This window comes from Vanellus vanellus, assembly GCF_965231255.1.
Source record: "Vanellus vanellus genome assembly, chromosome: 3".
Lineage (NCBI taxonomy): Eukaryota > Metazoa > Chordata > Aves > Charadriiformes > Charadriidae > Vanellus > Vanellus vanellus.
The window spans coordinates 41067834-41087845 of NC_138907.1; the positions used below are offsets into that span (position 1 = coordinate 41067834).

Genomic DNA, 20012 nt, shown 5'->3' on the forward strand with positions numbered 1-20012 from the left:
AAGTACAAATATTAAAACATAACTCAGATTGATGTCAAGGTGCTTGTTAAACTGCATTACAGTCTAATAAAAGCTATAAACCCTTCTCCTCATGTAATTTCTCACAGCAATGTCAACAAGAGGACATAAAAATATTCAGTGTTCATCTGTAAATTCCACTGTGATAAAACTGCACACTGAGTTCCTAAGTGATCTCATATATTCAGATTTTCTTCTAGAGCTGAAATATTGCTTGCTTGAGCCCTATGAAAGCTACTTATTTTTAATAACTTATACTAATTTAGTATTTTTTTCCATAAATAACACTGCCACTTTTAAAATTAGAGATAATTTGTCTGATGAACTACATTAGCCTGAAGTTTTCATTGTGAGTGTTTAATCCATAGCTTTTGTACCTTTCAAACGCTAATGCTTTTTTGTGAAACCCTCAAAAATACATTTTAAACTCCTCAATATAGCAAGACCCTTAAACGTACTCATGTGCTTAAGCATCATGTGCATCTTATTATCCCATTCCGCGGGATTCCCCAAAGCCGTACACAGCTTAAGTGCTTTTCTGTGTCAGGTTTGAAACTCTCATGTTAATTAAGCATGCTCCAAGCAGAATTAACGGTTACAACTGCCCACGGTGCTTGTGACAGCTACTAGGCTCTCTAAGCTTGGACTCACAACTGTATTAAAACAGAATGAGCAGTGACAGCACATTTTCAATATCTCTAGCGATACAGAATCCAGGCAGAGCCAGGTGACATGGAGAGGGAAGGTTCAGATCCTACTTCCAGACACAGAAGGATTCTGCAGGGCAAGTGAAGTAAGAGCAACTCTGCTTCTTTGCAAGAAGGTAGTAGCTGAATGGGTATGTAGTTAGTTCTTACCAGATATAAACTCCAGTAAATCTCTGATTTCACCAATGTGCCAGGTGGCAAACCCGGGCAGTTAAAGAGCAAGTATATACATACGACTGAACACACTGTTACTGTATTTACGTAAGGCACTAAAATCGGGGTGTAAACTCTTTCACATCTCCACTAACAACCTCCACATGACTGTTTCGTAAGTGGGGAAGAGGATCTGTGAGGCCTGATTACATACTGCAGCTGTAACCCAAACTACCCAGAACAACTACTAATCATTTACCAGAGAAAACCATCATCGCAGAACGGTTATTCTCCATCTCTGTAGGTCTTCACAACAGAATTGGGTATCTTTCTGGAGGACATCTGTTATCCAGAACTAGTTATTCAGTTTCATATGGGTGTAACTGGGTGAAACAGGAGCTCAGACTATTTAATGTACTTCCTTTTGAATTAAAATTCATGACTTATTAATTGCATTTTAAATATGCGCTAACTGGCACAAAGAATATGGTCTTAGAAAAACTCTAATACTGATCAATTACATAACATTACCATAATGATATAGGAACACTGAGCGTTCTCTCCTTTATGTACTTTCATGTGATTTCTTAAATCCCAGCTGGAGAAAAATATGTCTTGTCTTCTGTCTAGTTCTACTTCAGGCGCTACCGGTCTGACATTTTGCTTTCAGGTTCTAGTAACATCAGTATTGAGATCAGAGACATTAAAACTTAAAAAATCTGACATGTTATGCCAAATTACAAAGAAAGTATCTGAGAGCAAATGGAAGAACAGACAGACTGAATTAAGTAGCAGAAAAAGGGAAAGAAACAGAATGATAGGAGGGAAGATACGTGCAAATATACAGAAGAGAATTGAGATTAAGAAAACAGTCTTGTGTAATCAGATGGGTATGAAGAAAAAACATTAAACAATGTTGAAAGCAGAAATGTAGGGATACAAATTCATACAGAACACACGTAGCTACAGATAGTATGGGCAGAATCCCATTAACACTTATGCACATACAAGATTTTATTCACAAGAATTGCATAAGTTAGAGGGTAATACTCATGTGAGTAACATGATGTACAAGAGGTTGCAGGATTTGGCCCTTCACCATTTTTCCTTGTGTACATTGTATACACCTGTAAAACATTTAAGCAAGCATTTCAAATTTGAAGAAGACAAAACTTGAAAATAATAGGACCTAAGGGAAACCTTTACCATGAAAGCTGGTAGAACTGCAGTTCTACAAAGAACCGAGAGGAATACCCCGAAGACTAATTATTTGACAACACAACTAATGTTATTGTTCTGTTTGAAACATAATAAAGTAAAAGTTGCAGTTTGCATAGATGTGGAATGCTTGTCGGAAGAAGGCATGATTGATGTGTGAATCCGGAATCGAAGAATCCTAACTAACCCTCTAATTGCTATCTGCAAGAAGTCTAACAGCAACTCTGAAATGGGTGTAAGTGACTTATTCTTATGGGATTGCTTCTGCAGTTTAATGAGACACTGACTGTTAGCATACCTCAAACGTGTTTATAATAATGAGACACCTTTATAGGGCAATAAGCACCTGGTTTGCCTAATAACAGGCTATGAATCTCATGAGTGACGGAAGGTAAGTCTGATGTCTTGTCTGTGTGATCCAGGTTTGTCTTCATTCTACCGACTGGAAACCAAAGCAAAGTATGTCACTTTCCATGATCCATCAGGAAGACTGGTAGGGCCAGGAATGGAGTTTATGGGTCAAGGCTGTTTAGGATGACAGCACAATTTTCCTCTAGAAAATGACATCTGATACTCCATTGGGAATAGTGTTTTACACGATGTTAAAAAACATGAGTGTAAAAAAAAAAAAAAAACACAATGGCATCTGTGTTCAGTAATACAATAATTAAACTTCTTACAAAGTATTTTCACGTTGAACCTACAACAACAGCATTAAAAGCCATTAACTAAGCAATCAAAAATCCATGACTTTCCTTCTCCAAGAGTTTCTGCCTATGGCTTGACAAAATGTTGCAAAATCTTAGTATTGTACATATGGGTGCCCAAAATACATGGAACCAGAACTTCCCAATATTACTGTTATCCTGCCAGAACACCAGATTCCCTCTTCTCAGATGGTTCAGCAGACTTCTAGGCTGTTATCCTATCATCTCTACCCACCTCTGCCAGCACTGTGCCTCAGCTTCATTTGCATACTGGAAAGATGCAAAAAATATGCTTTCACAAGACTAAACAAAAATGAAAAACAGTATAAAAGAAATAATACTTTTAGAACAGTCGTCATTGAAGCTACATCAGTCTTATTTCTTAATTTCTGCAAGATATCTATACTGCAAAGCGCATGCTAGAAATACTTCTACCAACATCAAATTACTTATTCAGCACCATCCACAGCAAGTATTTATACAGAACTTTTCTACCGACTATATTAGCTTTTTCCTAAATAATACTAAGTAATCCATTATTTAGATTATTTCAAATACAATGTTCAGAATTTTCAAACTATTACAACACACACAAGTTTACTTATGGAAAGGATGGATTTTAGAAGTCACAACACTGAGTTTTACAGAAAGTACATTTTCCTTGAAACGATACTGGAATATCCTTGCAGGAGGAATTACCTTTAGCCTGTAAAATATGATTTCTGGCAACACTCCCTAAAGTAGAACACACTTGCCTCTAAAAATAAGCCATGGTGCTATCAGCAGCAGAGATTACTTTTTCCTGGCAGAGAGAGCCTGATGCATCCAGAAATGACTGCAAGGGGTGATGGCCAACTGGCTCCAGCAGCCAGTTCAGCTGTCCCGGGTGCCCTGGAAGCCACCCCACGCCGTGACCAGGCAGTCAGCCCCGCCACCATCAGCTCCAGCTGCATCCTGCATGGTGGTAACACAACCATACGGCTGCCAGTGCCCGTGGCCATCACCTACGGGTGCCACTGGCCACGGGTGGCATGGCATCAGGCATCTGGTGGCATCCCGTATGACAGGGAGTGCTGAGGAGAAGCCCCTAGCCCTGAGGCAGGGCAGGCCTGAGGCAGGGGCAGTGCTGTGGCCACCATCAACGGGATGGGGACGGGGCAGGGGGTGTAGTTATACAAATACGTATATAAATACGTGCGTCTGCATGCATTCATATACATACGCATACATGCACACACACACACGTACGTCTGTGTTCCTCAGTGCGTGCCCGCGTGCCATCCTGGCACCAGCCCCAGGAAGGGCAGGCCCCACCGGCCGCCGTCTCTCCCGCCGCCGGACGCTGCGGCGGGGCGGGCCCCGCTCGCCCGGCGCCCGGCGGCGGCCCGGCCCGGCTCGGCCCTCCTCTCCCTCCGCCCCGCCAGCCCTCCCGCACAGCGCGCGGGGAGGTAGGCCCCGGCCCCGGCCCCGGCCCGGCCTTACCCTCACTGCTCCCCTCCTTCTCCGCCATGGCGGCAGCCTCGCCCCGTCGCCATGGCGACGCGGGCCTGGCCGGGCCCGGTCGGGCCCTCTTCTCCCGCCGCGGCTCCCCGCCACCGGGAGCGGCGAGGCCGGCAGCCGACGGCCTGGCCGGCGGGCCGGGCCGAGCTGACGGACACAGCCACCTTCCCTCCGCCCTGGAAGGCTCGTCGCTTGCGGCCTTGGCGGCCTGCTGACGTACAGAGCGAGTGAAAGATGAGGGAAGTGGTTTGGTGGGGGCACAGCTCAGCCGGCCTCGAGTACTGCACCGCACAGGGGGGCACGGCCGCAGCACAACCCCCCAAAAATAAAACGCTGATCAGACCCAAAATGCGGGTCCCAACACGGAGGCCCTGCTCCGGCCTGCTCCCCAGGCCCTGGGGCCCCCGCAGCACCCCACGCTGGGGTTAAGGATGTTGTTCCCATTGGTGCTAAAGAGATGGACAACGGGACCGACCCCCAGGTCTGGCCTGCGAGGGGGCACCGCTGCTGCAGAGCACTGCACCCCACCACCAGGCCCCCAATGAGCCCCTTAAACCTGCCGCTTCACGCTACTCCCTCTCCCTTAAAAATCGCCTTTTGCCAGCAATTGCAGAGATTTCCGTGTAGCTGAGCTTTGGAAAGTGAAAGAACATTTTATTCTAAATACCATCACGCCGAAACAGCTAAAATATTCTGTCTTAGCGATATTAAATAAAATTGTGCGGTTTAAATTTAGCTGTGTGTTTTAGCAGACACGCTTGCAAAGCCTGGTTCTTCTGACTCTAAAACAACTGTGAAAGTAGAGAAAATATAAATATTAATATTCCGGCAAGATGCAACCGTATATTCATAGAAAATAAATATTTATGAAATTCCTAGAACTAAAACCTTGTCTTCACCACAGCAGGTGCTTGCTTGTCAGACCTTAAATTTTTGCAAAGCCCCTGTGGATGGCTCCTCCTCACAGGCTCATCCCCACCTCTCAAGCAAACAGTTATGATGGGCTCAGTATTCATGGAAGCCCGAAATTTCAAAAAACACATTGAACCCAAGTACAGCCTCTTTGCTTTAAAAGAATCACTTAATTTTTTATAACATTTTAACATTTGCTTTTTGCCTTTCGGCCACTTATTTCAGTGTTCTTATTGAGTGTGACTCAGAGTAAAGAGGGTAAACTAGATACCCAAGAGAATACATCTTCACCCTGTTGGGAAAACAGCTGATTATGCTCTCTAACAAAGCTGATCCCTCTGAAAGGGTACCTACAGACTTGAACAGTTTATTAAAGTAACTAAATATTTCAAATTGCATGTTTGAATAAAGGAGTAGCACAGATTTGTTTCCTCTCAAATCGATAACAGAAGTTTTGATGAGAAGAGCATGGCAACCAAAGTTAGAGGATGCAGCAGCAGCAGAAGGAAAGGCCCTTATCTTTCAGTCTTACAGGGGTCCCATTTCTTATTCCCTCAACCCCTCCACACACAAAACCGTTGTCTTTCCTGGCTGTAAATCTATGGTGGTGGATCAGTCATGTGTTTGAAACTGAAGAAAAGTGCAAAATACATTGTTTTGGCAAGGACAGAGCTTTCTTATCTCTTCCCTCTCCTACCCCAAATGTGGAATTTGATGTTCTTGAATATTGTGCCCAGCATTAGATTTCTTACATCGTTTTCCAGATCACCTGATTCATCATAGGACATTTACAGCTCTTCTACAAATGCTACGCTAATTCAAAGTGTTTACCACAGTTGCCTAATAAAAGCTTTAAAAAATCCTGTTCTAGTCAGATTTTCATGCCAAATCCATACCCAAAATATGAACAACATTCAGCTTTAAAATAGATACAAATATTGCCTACTGTGCAAATTTGTTGACATTCTTGTGGTTTTGAGTTGCCTTTGAGTTGAAGTGAGTCGCTGCAAATGTGACGTGATGAGACAGTAACTCCGCTGAGGCCACTGCCTTTGACATCTTCTCAGCAATTTCACCAGGGCTTGTGCTTACCTTTCCTCACCACCCTTTCCTATTTGACACATGCTTGTCTTTGTTTCCTCCAAGAGGGATGGTAATGAAAGCAGCATATAAAAGCAGATCAAGAAGGGGGAAATCGTGAAGTACGCAAGAGCTATGACGTGTATGCCACAATGTCTAAGTCCTGTTGTAGCAGCTGACTCCAGCCCTCATGAGCTGCTAAAAGAGCTCCTCAGAGGGAGCATTATTCTGAGTATATAAAAGTATTGGTCAAATCCTGGATGTTAATTTCAGCGAACAGTATTTCACACTGTCCTTCCCATGTTGTTGAGATTCCACTCAGGACAATTACCGTAAATCAAAGTGCTTCGTTTGCATCATCTGCTCTAGCCTGGAGCTTCCTTTTGCTTTCAAGAGCTTGCAGCCATGTGCCAGCACCCCTTCTTCCCCCAGTTCCTGACACACGGGGCTTTGGTGTCTTGCCTGCCTCCAGGAGCAGAACAAAATATGGAATGAGAAAGCACTTCAAAATGAGAACTCACTGCTTTAAAATCCCCTGGCAACATATCTTGAAAAATCTATGTTGGAAAAAAAATGTGAACAATTATAATGCAGATCAAATATTGGACCTGAACCACATGACTGTTTCCCTTCTAACTTAATGCACAGACATCTCAAACCAAGGGTATGAGTGGGCTGAAACAACTAATCGCATTTTGGCACAGACAAGTACAAAAGGAAACCCAGAACTACTAATTCAACAGCTTGAAATATCAGCTGCTGCATGCAAGATCTTTAAAGAGCTCCTCTGAAGAGAACATACCCTTTTAAACTTGCAATTTTTCATTTAAAAAATGTCAGAAAATATCTCAGGGAAAATATGGAAGAAACCAGCACTGTTGATATAAAGCCTGAATCCACTGAAGTCTAATAGACGTAAGGTACCCTTGCCTCTGCACCTAATTTCATCACATACATTCTTCTCAGCTATCAGGGTCCTATCACACATTTTGTATATTTTCCATGCATATGTTCAGAAATTTTGTTCAGCAATAAAAAACAGCTCTAAAATGGGAGAAGTGATGTAAAAGATAACACAGTTCAACGAGGTATAATAACATCCTACAAAGCAGCGTCCCCCCATGGCTTTGGGGTTGCAGCATTTGGATACATCTTTACTCCAAACACTTGCTGAAGACCTTCACTGTAGAATTCCCTCTGGGTCCTGGGGGACCATATAACTGAAGGCACAAAGGAGCAAATTAATTTGCCCTTCACAGAGAAAGTAAATGAATAGCTACAATTCTGTGACAGGAGTCTACCTATAACTCCTCTGTAGTTAAATGGGTACAGCCCTACCACTTGGGAGGTGTTTCCGTGTCACAGTACCCTTTTTCACCCGTATAACACAAAGGACCCAAGTGCATTTGGCATCTTCATTCCACTCTTCCTCTGGGATCAGCAGCTGATCTGAGTGACTCAGGAACAGTTTCTTCAAAACAGAGTATTATCTAAACATTATATGTTCACCCAAATAACACACAGCAACCAGATAAAAATGAGAAAAAGACCCCATCATTGCTTGCCTATGCTGTATCTTTCCCTTCAGATTTTGGGTAAATTGAACTGAGAGCAGCTACCTCATTCCTTGATGTGTGGGAGGGAAGACAGCTTCTCTTCTGGCTTGTTCTCTTTGTTACTGCAGGCTTTGATCCTGCACTTGGACCAGATGAAGGGAAGCCTAACAGAATGGGTAGAGACAGACAAATAGGCATGCCCACCATTACTTGCTCTACCATTGACCTCTTCCAGGCTGCTGGTATTTTCGCATTAACCTTATCTGTCATCAATTTGTTTTCTTTTTGAAAAATAAAAGTCTTCCTGCTCCAACCTACAGAACAGCAAAAAGCACATAAATTGACAAGGGAGTTCCTTTATTTTTCATCCATAAATCTAGAAGCCCAAAATCTGATATCTTAAATAAAATGTCAGGGTATGATTCCTTGAGATAGGTGGAGTTCAGTGACACTGAAAGGGGATGATCCAGCTCTTTCTTCAGTCTTGCCCTTCCTTCTCTACCGCTGGCTACACATGCTCATTCTACCTTGTGCTGGCTCTGCCATTCATTGAGAACAGGTATGAGTCACTGAAGTAGTAAAAAACCAATCCATCAAAAAGTGAATAGTTTTCTGCCACATTAAGAAATTCGGTAAAGGGTCTGACAGGCATCTGAATCAGCACAGCCAGGACGTCGGACGATGCAATTAGAAGTGAGGGAGAAATAGGGAGGAAGGGAGGAAGGGTGAGAAGTTCTTTTAGAGGAAGAAGGCTCAGTGGTTGGCTGAATCTGTAAGTAAAACTCAGAAGGAAGGAAGAAGGAAAAAGAGGTTTGAAGGCTGCTTACAATAGCAGCATCTCAAATCCTTCTTGGTCCATGGGATGGCTTTGAAACTGTCCTGGCAAGTGTCTCTTGCTTCTCATATACAGCTACAATCCTATGGATCTTTAGCTGTTCCTGTCCAGCTTCAACAGAGCTGCATTTGAGGAAGTGACTAGGAAAAAGGAAGCATTTCTTTCCCTCAGCAATATTCCTCAATGTCACAGACAGTGCTCGGCCTCTGGGACTCAGCTAAAGAGCTGCAGCAGAAGAGCTGCTCAGCTAAAGAGCTGCAGCAGAAAAAAGCTCTCACTTTTATATGTAAGTGCCAGGATGTTGTTCCCCATCCCACCCAGGCACAGAAATGGCCCTAGAGGTCCACATATTTTAACCCTCAGACTTTATTACCATTAATTATATCTAGAAATGAAGCCAGGATCCCTGAGAACACGGTGGCAGGAACAAAACACAATCATCCATCTGCCTAGCAACACAGGTTGCCATGAGTACTTCTCCCCGTGCTCCACAGGCAGCAGGGGCTTGCCACTGAACACCGAGCCAAGTTCAAAGGCCCCATACTGTTAAAGGAAGCCTGCTTACTTCAATGAAGACCTTGGTTTCCCTATCCAGGGCACCTGTGTTCCTCTGGACCCTAGAAGGTGTCAGCCCGCAGCCTGAAATTCAGGAATGAGGGACTTCTGGAGCGGCAAGACATCGACAGTGGAACTGTTCTTGCAAGAGACAAAAGCAGTGACATTGGCAACATGAATGAAAACTCCATTCTTCCCTTCTCTGTTTCTTTTGAAAAAGTTCTTTGCACATGTTTCAATACCATGCCAAAAAATCCCCAAATAACATCCTATCAAACCAATGAATTTACATGCTTAGGAAGGAAAGAAGAAAAACCCATGAGTGGTACTGAATACATGGAGATACTCTTTTAACGCCCCTGGCTCAGGAAGTCCTTGAATCACAAACCATTTGTAGGAGGTTGTGAGAGAGAGTATTCAAGATACCCATTTGCCTGGTTCTCCACTGAGCACCTGTTTTAGGCTTCACTAGATGAAAGTATACTCAAAGAGATGGACCTTTGATTTGACCCAGAAGGCTCATTTTGGTGTTCTCAAAAAAGCGAAAGACTCTTTGATCGTTATTTAATATTTAAGGGAGGCCCTCTAATAATGTCGTTATCTAGCAGATGTGTAAAAATAGAGATATATGAGAAAAACACAAAATCATAGGTTTCAGAGTGACGTTTGGACAATCACAATTGAATGGGAATGCTGAACACTGGAATTATGCTTATGTTACCAATACTGTGAAGCTAGCCTTTAAAAAAGCTCTTATTTCATTGTTTGTTATACCTTAACATGCAATTTAAGGGTATAAAGGCCACAGAGTGGGTAAATTGGCCAAAAGTACATTTTACAGAGCCACAACACAGGAGTAGTTAGCTTTGGGATGAGAGGAAGAACTAAGGTTGCACATCTGGTTTATTATATCAATCAGTTTACATGAGGCATGTTATAGTACTTTTTAAAACTCAGGAAAATCCTCCTAGCACATGAGTAGCAGAACTACTTTCTCTTAGATCATCCGTCAAGATTGTTTGGGCATGAAGACATTGCTGTACTCACTAGGTTAGTTAGAATCAAAACCACAATGAACCTAGGTATAAGAAGCCCCATCAATTTAAGCACTTAAGATTTTTCTGTTTTCTTCAGAATGCAAGTTTTCATTTATTAAAATAAATTCTAGACCATCTGTTTGTGAAGATAATGTTTGGAGAATTTATGTATCGTTATCCTTTTGAATCTACAGTAGGACAGTAAAGTAAGGGAGAAAATCATATTCTATAGCAAGTCCCATTAACTTAATATGTTCAGGATTTCACTTTACAAGTCTGACTCCACTATCTGCTTCAGAATTTCACTGGGAATAAGGTTAAGGTCTGTAGGACTGATCTTAATTTGATTCACAATTTATTCATCTCCACTGACACAAATGGCACAGGATTAAGACTAGTGTTATTGCATAAGCATCACCTCAGTTCTTATTCATCTCTGTTTTTTTATTCAAAGGACTAATTGCATAGCTAGCTTGTTTTTCCAGGTTCATGACATTTTCTTATTACTTAAATATAAGCTTTAACTTTGCAGAGATTAAATTAATTTCCATATTTAAATAATGTTAACTGTGTTCTAACTAGAGATATTGTACAGAGTATGGTTTGTAAACTTCCCTATATAGACTTAGTATTGTAAAATGAAAGTTGCTTTGAAATAAAAATATACTTTGTTACTTTAAGAGGGGGGAAAAGAGGAACAGAACTAAGACATGTCCCAGGAATATTTTCTCTACCTTTAGAATAAGAAAGAAATTGAATTCCTGTTTGATTCCCTTGTGAGGGATAGGGGACTTTGATGCAGTGTGGCCATAAGATAGATAAATGTATTAATGAAAATCTAATCTGTGCTCAGAGGCTCTGCATGTTGGATATGAATGTCAAATATTCATACCACAATAGACTGTTACACTGTCAAAGATGGAGTTCAGCCAATTTTACCAGGAAGAGTTGACATTTTGCTATATTCTTCATTCTAGGGAACAGGAAAAATAAGCCATGAAAAACGGTTCCTCCACGTGTAAATTTTACCAATGTAACTATTTAGATATGTCATAAACCTAGAAATAGAAAGTGTTTGTCTACTGAGCCATTTAGACACAGTAACTCAAACTAAGAGAGGTACCAAATACTTTGGATTGGCTGAGTTTTCAGTGGCACTGTGCCAGGGCAAGCAGAGCCATCACCTGCTTTTGTCTCACCACCTCTGCCATGCCCCAGGGCATGGCCATGAAGGAAAGGATCTGTGAAGGAAACTGATTCAGCTAAAAAATACTCTTTTTTTGTTGTTGCGGTTGCCAGGTTGTGAGCTGGGCTAGTGCAGCAGAAAGGACAACGTAAGAACAACTGACTGGGGCTAAGGAAACACAGACCTGCCACCAAGCAGCAGCCTGAGACTTTTGGCACAGTCCTCCACCAATGGGTGGAAGGGGCTTTTGGTCTGTCGCTGGTTTGCCTTCTCCCAACTCAGATGCCCGCCATCCTCAACTAGCTTTCAGTCATGCTCCATTCACGTGGAGGCCCACCGAGGAAGCAAAAGCAGAGCTTGAATAGAGAAGCAGCATCGTTTATTAGGCTAGCTGACAGAGCTGGGAAAAAATAATTAAAAAAAGACTGGTTTTAGACTTATGATCCCTTTTTGAACTCTGAAATAGAAGTTGCATCCCTTCAACAGAGCACGGTGGACACCATTTTCAAACAAATTTAACTCTATTATGTTACATCATTTGGACTATTTGAGTGAAATGGCTAGTTGGTACCTGCAAGGTAGAGGTGAGTGTTTGCAAAGGAAGACATGATAAGGACATTAGCCTTGTGGGACAGAACGACAAGCAGTTATCGCATGCAGAGCCCTAAGGAGTGGGGAAAAGTGCAACATGCTAAACTGATTCTAATACATACTGTAGACAGATGCAGATAAAGGAGACTTAACAGGAAGAGGCACTTAAATATCCTGATAAAGCCATTTAAATTGTCTAAGGGTTGGACATTCAGAGCTGTATCGCTTAAGCATTTATGAAGTTGTGCAATGAACCACACCAGGGAAATTACAAACCACCTGGAAAATGACCCAGGAAAAACAAATAGGCAGCAAAGTACTAATGGATTATTTCTCCATGAGATGAGTTCTCATTTGCTGAATAGCGACATAAGTACTTACACAGCATAATGTATGGAGTGACAACTGCTTAAGCCACGGTTGCTCATCAGACAGTCGCTTATCAGACACAGCAATCATACACAGATCAGTGTGTAACATTACTGCAACATGCAGAGATTTTCAGCACTAGGAAATCTGTGATCAATTACCTGCTCACTTAAGGAAGTTATGGCCAAGATTATGCAGGACAGTGAAAATGGACAACCTAATATATGCCTAAATTTTAAGCTGCTAACTGAACTTTATGACGTGGAAATACAAGATCCTCTGAAACTGAGGATGCGTAAATCCTAGATGGGTAACCTCTTCCCAGTTCTATGTCATTGGCACTATGACGTACCATCAGGAATTGGATAGCTATGTAAATAAACCTAAAAGTGGTATCACTTACAGTGTGAGAGAGTTATTGTCTTATAATTGCTTATTGAAGTATATAATTAAACCAGAACACATCTTTTATCTGTTTTATATATACTTTCATGATGCAGCAGTATTTATTAGCATTGCTGGAGAGCTATAGTTACTGTCAGTTTAGATTAACTCAACCAAACACAGAGCCCGAGAGGAAGGGTAGTTTTTAACTAAACTGCAAAATCTGGAAGCCTGAAGACCAAACCTTGCTGCAGTGATTTGAGGCAATACTGTTGTCTCTTGGTGACTTTACCTTCCAGCTGGCATCTCCCCCTCTGTAACAGAAAAATCGGATAGCAATGGGTGTGGATGCCCCGGTACGTCTCCTTCCACCTCCTTTCACCTCACCCTGGCTGTTCAACACAGCACAGCATATTTAGTACCTTAAATTGATAAACAAAGCTGTGACCCAGGGAGTGATCATACATCCCATTTCGTCACTTCTCAAGCAGTGCAACTGCTGGAACAGTAAGATCTTAAACCACTGTAGCTAAACCAGACAGAATCTGCCAGTGAAATTATTAAGTGTTGTTTCTCTGTTACCAGACCTCAGCTGTGACCCTGGATAAGTCTTTTAACCCCCATTTTTCAAACACTAACACATGTAAGTGATTTTCCATCTGTAGTTATTTACAGGATTAAGAACAAACCTCCGAAAGCTCAGAATGCCTTACCTTAAAAGTGGTATTGTATCAGGTATGTATTGCATGTGGGCTAAGTGTTAGTGTTGTGTATTTTAGGATATCTTTAAGTCAGTATAGAATATCTTTAAGATAGTATTTGTACCTCTTTCCCCATCCCCTTTGCAAGTAGTCTGTCTCTTAGGTGCAGTGTGGAGCATCCAAGACACGTTGAAGGTACATGATTGAAGAGAGAACTAAAATTTAGTATTAAAGAGGTGAACTGGGGTTAATTTGTAGAAATAAGAAAATGTAGAATCAGAAAATGTAGAGCATGTAGCAAAAAGGGAGGCATGTAGGAAGAATGTGGGACCTAGGGCAGCTAGCATACCCAAGTGCTGAGCCTTTTGAAAAGGTTCTTCATTTGTGTCCTGTATGCTTCTGTAAACACCCAAAGATGCTCCTGGAAGCAGACACATCCTTGAAGCCTTCCCTTCAGTGGCACCACCGCTTCTCCTCTTCCCATAGTGAAACATTTGCATGCTAAGATTCCAGATTTCAGAGAGATGTAAATAGGCCCATTGTTGCCAGATCCCCAGACACTAAACAGGCCATTTTGCTGCTCTATTCCTGACACCGGCAAGTTTAACAAGGTCAGATAGCAAGGTGATACATGTCCTCCCTTCTGACTGATGGTCAAATATATACAGCCTTGGTCTCACCAGCAAGCCTGCGTGGCTACAGAGTCTTTTCACTAAGCAGCTTATCTATGAAACCCTCCAAAATGGCTACCAGAAATCTGCCAGGATGCTCACAAACTGATCTGGTAGCCATGGAGATACACACGATTCTTCTGATCTAAAATTTCAGAAGTCTGAGAATCTCTTCTTCTCCTAAACAACTCTAGTAGCCAAAATTTTCAGCATATTTTCAGAAGTCCAGTTTCCAGACTGACTGAAGACCTCCTCAGTAAATAGGACACAGTCCCAGAAAGGACTAAAAGAGGTCTTCTGTCTTTGTGGGATTACTTTGATTCAATAGTAGAAGGAAGAAGCTGATTTTCAAAGCTCTGTTTTTATCACTTCCAACCTATATTCATTGCCATAAAATATGAATGCATAAAGCCTAGAGCTATTGGTTTCCCTCTAGATTTGAGAAATGAGAAATACAGAGGAGAATCTCCGATTTGAGACTTTGAAAGAAGTAAATACCCATCTCTTTTTCTCAGTAGGGACAACATTCAGTAATATCAGAGTTACAAAGCAGGGGTGGGAGGGGAGCTCCATAAATTTGCAGATCATTCAAAGCCCCAGGTCTGGCATTTGGATCTGCGTAAGGTGTGGCTGGTTATGAAGGAGCCAGTGCCATTAGTAGCAACTCAATGGTTGATGTTGGGAAGATGTCTTCTGCTTTTAAGAGAGGCATCACCAAATTCTTTTGTTGATCCTCCCAACATCCTTCAATAGCCTGATGGATTGCAGCAGGTAAGAGTTGATTTTATACTAAGCATAAGGTTTCACAGAAAAACTTAGCTTGTAATAGCTCTTTTTTCCTCAACTTTGTGATCACAAATAATTGCATGGAATTAATCACTTATATTGTCACTTGGAAATCAAGAATAAAAGTGCTAATATCTGGAAGCTGGAGAGAGAGCGCATATGTGTTATCTACTGAGAAAGACAGATAATATGCACTGGGAAGAGAAAAGATCTGTGAGAAGAAAAATTAGAATGAAACCTAAATGAGAGGATTTCAAAATAGAATAAAAATGAAGAACAGAAGTGAGAAAACAGTCAAACGCTTGAAACAGAAGCATCAGAAAACAAAAGGATGGAAGAAAAACCAGATAATCAGATAGAAAAGTTGTACTTGTCAGAATGTTATATAAAGGATCCTTAAGTTTTGAAAAAAAATGAAAAGAGGAGGATCTAGTGATCCAAAATATCAGCAGATCTAAATGGCTAAAGGAGAAATCCCAGTCTTGAGGAATATACTCATAGTCAATCCCAATCATGAGGTATATCTATATATGCTTAGCTTTACCTCACACAAGTAACACCACTGAGTTCAGCAGTAAGCTCCGCCAGTGTAAATCACACTTCTCCCTCTCTTACACCCCCAGTTTCAGCAGATGCAGCCACAGTAAAGACTAAAAGAAAAAAAAAGACAGCAATCAGATGCAATTTCCAATTCAGATAAAACATCAGACTGTTAAAAGTACTGAAATAAAATCCTTCTCCTTTATCCTTACAAATGTGGTTCCAAATATACCTGAAGGGCAGAAAGGTGAAAATTAACATACAGTTACCCAGTTTTAAATGCTTTTATTTTCAAATATAGGCTGTTAGGTTTTGAAGAGATCTTGGTCCCCTGTAACAAGCAACTTTATTGCTAATTAAAATACTGTGTTTCATAAATTTCCTTTTCTTAACTCTAAGGAGTTTTCTCTTTTTTGTTATTCTCTAGAATTAATAAAATCTCTGATGCAATTCCAGGAGAAGCAGTAATAAATTAGTTTAATAAACTTGACCAAAGAAGCAAAGTAAACTCCAAATTTCAACAAAACTGCTTAGAATCCAGAACACACTCTGGAAGAGCACAGCGTTTACCGCTGGTATTTATTCAATGTTTTTTTAAAATTCGCTTTATTCAAACCCATTCTGGATACCACCCAAGAAAGCACCCTGTAGCATCCCAGCATGAGGCTGCTGACAGCCCACCCTTGTTCAGGCAGGCAGGCAGGCAGGCTCCTTGCCGCTCCACCAGCCCTTCTGCTTCAGCCCACGCAGGGTGGGCTGCTCCATCTCTTGCGCTTCATGCTCTTCCTGCCTCCCCTCTGCCTGCAAGCCACAGCCTCCCTGTAAGGCCATAACACTCGTCCCAACCAAACTCTTCCCTTCCTTGCATCAAGCTGCAGACTTTTTCCAACCTTGGCTCAGAGGTATCTGTGGTCTCCAGGTGCTTGTTCCCTGGCAGATTGGGCCCAAGGCGCTGCCAGCTGTGGGCGACGAGTGACCAGCCCTTGGCTCCTGAAGGGTTTCGGTTAGCTGTTGTGCAAAGGGAAGCGCTCTGTCCCTGGCTCCACAAGTGCAAGTTTCCAATGCGGTCCTCATCACACCAGTACCAGTTCGCACAGGAGGCGGGGAGGAGGAGGAAGGCACGAGCGATGGAGGAGTATTTTCACCCTTATACAACTTTCACTGCTGAGTATCCAAATTGGCTCCTGTGGATTCATTACCTGTTCACAGCAATGAAAGTGAAAAGTGACTCAGCACCCACGTTCATTCACTTCCCTCCCAGGCTGTCAGTTTGGGGGTTATCTGGGGTAGCGTTCTCCAAAGCAGCCCTTGTTCACTTGGAAGCAGTCAGAGATCTTCAACTCATTTCATGCGGGCTGTCGCAAGCTGTGATCCGCTGCCAGCACAGGTCAGGTTCAAGCCAGACATTGCAATGTTCCAGCAAAGTGAAGTTCTGCATCATTATGATGAAAGATTTCAAGCATTTGAAATACATACAAATGGGGGAGAGAATATAGGGGAAGTTATAAACCAGTAAATGAGAAGTACAAAGGAACAAAAGGAAATATTAGCAGAAATATTTCCTCATAATAAGGGTGCTTCAAATAAACAGTGGACCTAGAGCTTGCTTCTGATTTATTGCTGGTTTCTAAAGCATGGCATTAGGTACAAACTCTCATATTGTCAAGCCTAAGAACTTGGACAGGGATTGCTAGAGTTAGTTACTATGGAGTTAAAAAAAACCCCAACTGTTGGCTTTTGTGATGAGACCAGCTCCAGAGAAGAAATAGAGGATAAAGGAAAAAAGCTGGTTTTAAGCATTCATTTAAAGGCTTGCCATCTGAATGGTCTGCATTCATTTCCTTTAAAGCTGATCAGTTATAACATTATTTTCTCACGTAATTGCATCTTTTTCAAGTGTTTTGTGGTTTTTTTTACTTTTAATTGCCCTTTGTGTGTCAGTATATTAGAATTTCACAGTGCTATCCATAACTAGAGTATCTGGGCCTTTTCCATGTGGAATATACTGGGGATAAAAAAAAATAACTTTCTAGATATTGTGGACAATCTGATTCTTCTCTGTTTTGAATGTGTGAGATTTGTTCTTGGGGTGCACGTATTTTTCATTCCTTTTTAACAATGCTTTTGGTTTTAAGTTCTTGAGTTTGTAAATGATAGACAAGGACCCTATCATCACTTAGTGACCAGCTTTTATTTTATTTCAGAAACACTGTCCTGTATACGATAATAGGAGTGTTAAAACAGTTCCTTGTTATGATGGGCATGCTGTGCTCACCTTACTTCTTACTTGTTTTAAGTTTTGCTGGTGGGGAATCTCTTCTTTTGCGGGCAAGTGGAGTGGGAGGGAGCAGGAGAACAAGTGCAGATGCCTCATCTCACAGGGAAACTGCCTGGCAGTTCTGTATTCTTTTGTATGAAAAAGAAGTCGTAAAATCCAGAATCTCATTGAGGCCCTGACCCTGTAATGAACTCAGTAGAGTCACAGGGGTCCTGAGATATAGCAAAAGCTATAGGATAGAGAGCCTTAGATTGCATTACTGATAATTCAGGGTGCTGCACAAAACAGGTTGGCAGGATGTTATTTAAAATGATGGTTTGCTTTCTTTGCTATCAGAAAATTTTAGCTGGATAGTTTAGGAACATGTTAACCTTTGGATTAGCTACCTTACAGCAAAAAGCCCCTAAAAAACTTTTAACCCTCCTCCTACCCCTGGTTTTGCTGGCACTGTTCCTTTAAAACAGCGTGACCTGATGGGATACCTGGTTGTGGTTTAAAATACCTAGTGGAAGGGCTGCTTGCCCTCTGGCAAGAGTGCGCTCCTGGGAGTCTCCTTAGACCATGGATGTGGAACAGCAAGGTTAAGTGACAGTGCTTTTCTTCTGATGCTTATTGGCAAGTAATTGTTCTCAGAGAGTTAGCAGGGGGCTTACTTGAGGTTTTGGATGCTTTCCTAGGAAATTGCCTGTAGCCATTTGCTAGCAGTTACATTATTGTCTTGCCAGAAGAGTTTCTGTTGCTGCTAAGTCTGTTATATGAAGTGATGCTGGTTTTCCTCATCCTGAAAATAAAGAAAAGCTGAGCAGATTTGTTCCAGCAGAGTGGGTGAAAGAGCAGCCTGTGTCAAAATGGCTTTCTTTCTAGAGAGCATTCTACAATAAGCTAAACTTAACTGGATAAAATGCAGTTTTCTAAAAAAAAACCTAAAACAACAACAAAAAAAACCCAAACAGCTAACCAAACCTCTGACCTCATTTCTTTATCCTGCTTTTCTGTTTTTCTTGATTTAAAGATGGTATTGTGTACAGTCTTAAAGTTAAGCATTACTACTGCTTGTGCTGTGGTTTGCCAGTGCACAGTTAGGTTTTGTGTAGCTCCTGAGCCTATGCAGTGTCATGGGAGGTGAGAAAGCAGAAAGGAAGAGGCTTTTTCTTCCTCTCACCAGCTGTGTGGAGGGCTTTTCCTTTCCTTTCCTGTGCTTATTGTGTGGCCTAACCGAAAAGTAGCTAGACTTTAGGATGCTGCTTCCAAAGCTAAGAGTGATGAGATCTGAGACCAAGACTCTGGGGAAAGGCAGTTTTGCACTTTCCAAGTTGCTTTCTGATGCTTTGGTGTCCCCTGGAGCCACCTTAGTAGACCTCAGGATTTTGTAGCAACAGCTTTGTAGGACTGTCAGAGCAGTGCCTAGACAGGGAAAGCTCCCTGGCATCTAGCTATTTTTTTTTTCCTTCTTTCTTGTTAATGTACTGGCCATGTTTCCTATATAGAAAGTAGTGTTGGAGAGAAATTTGAGGTACTACCTCTGTCTGCATGTAGCTCTCCTGAGGCTGTAGAACTTAAAACTAAATAAGCCAACAGCTTCAGGAAGGAAAAAAAAATAAGCATCCTATTGCTGGAATAAATATATTTGTGAATGCTCTGGGCTTCAGCCGTGTGGCATGCCCTCATTACAAAAATGGCCATCTTGAAAGCATGTTAACATGGATTAATGAATATACAAAAACAGTTTGCTAACTCAGCTTTGCTCATCACAGATTTAAAGTACGTGGTTGGACCATGGCAGTACCTTTTGTTAGCATACAATATTATTTTAAGTTTTAGGGGTTTTATGTGGGTTTGTTTAGCAAGGCCTTCCCAATCTATAGAAGCCATTCTGTGTGAACTAAGGAGAGGGGACAAAGGAGATGGCCTAAGAGCTGGCAGCACTCCGGTGCCACGAAAGGTGTGTGGCTGCTTCCCTCTTTTGACCAAAGCATCTCAAGAGGGGAAGGAGGAAGGAGTATTGAAGAGACTTGAAGAGTAAAATGATGACAGGAGGGTACTATGTGTATTATAGAGGGTTCAGAGCCCTCAGAACAGGAGGGAAAGACAACCCAAGATGGTCATTTGGGCATTGGGGGGGAGGGGTGGTATTGTTTGGGTTTCTCTGGGGTTTTCGTTTGGATTTCTTTGGGTTGGGTCTTTTTTTAAAGTCGGGTTGAACAGAAAAGTTGCATTAGGCAGTAGCT

General features: G+C 41.8%; 1 protein-coding gene across 1 annotated transcript in view; it reads right to left on the reverse strand.

The window, feature by feature from the left end:
* DRC8 (dynein regulatory complex subunit 8) overlaps positions 1-4313 on the reverse strand; it is a gene marked incomplete at its 5' end in the record, with an annotated part of 31036 nt that extends 26723 nt beyond the window's left edge. Inside the window, one exon of the mRNA XM_082480483.1 lies at positions 4286-4313. Within this exon, the coding sequence (XP_082336609.1) occupies positions 4286-4313 (28 nt within the window). The remainder of the gene's footprint in view (positions 1-4285) is intronic.
* Between the last annotated feature and the right edge of the window lie 15699 nt (positions 4314-20012).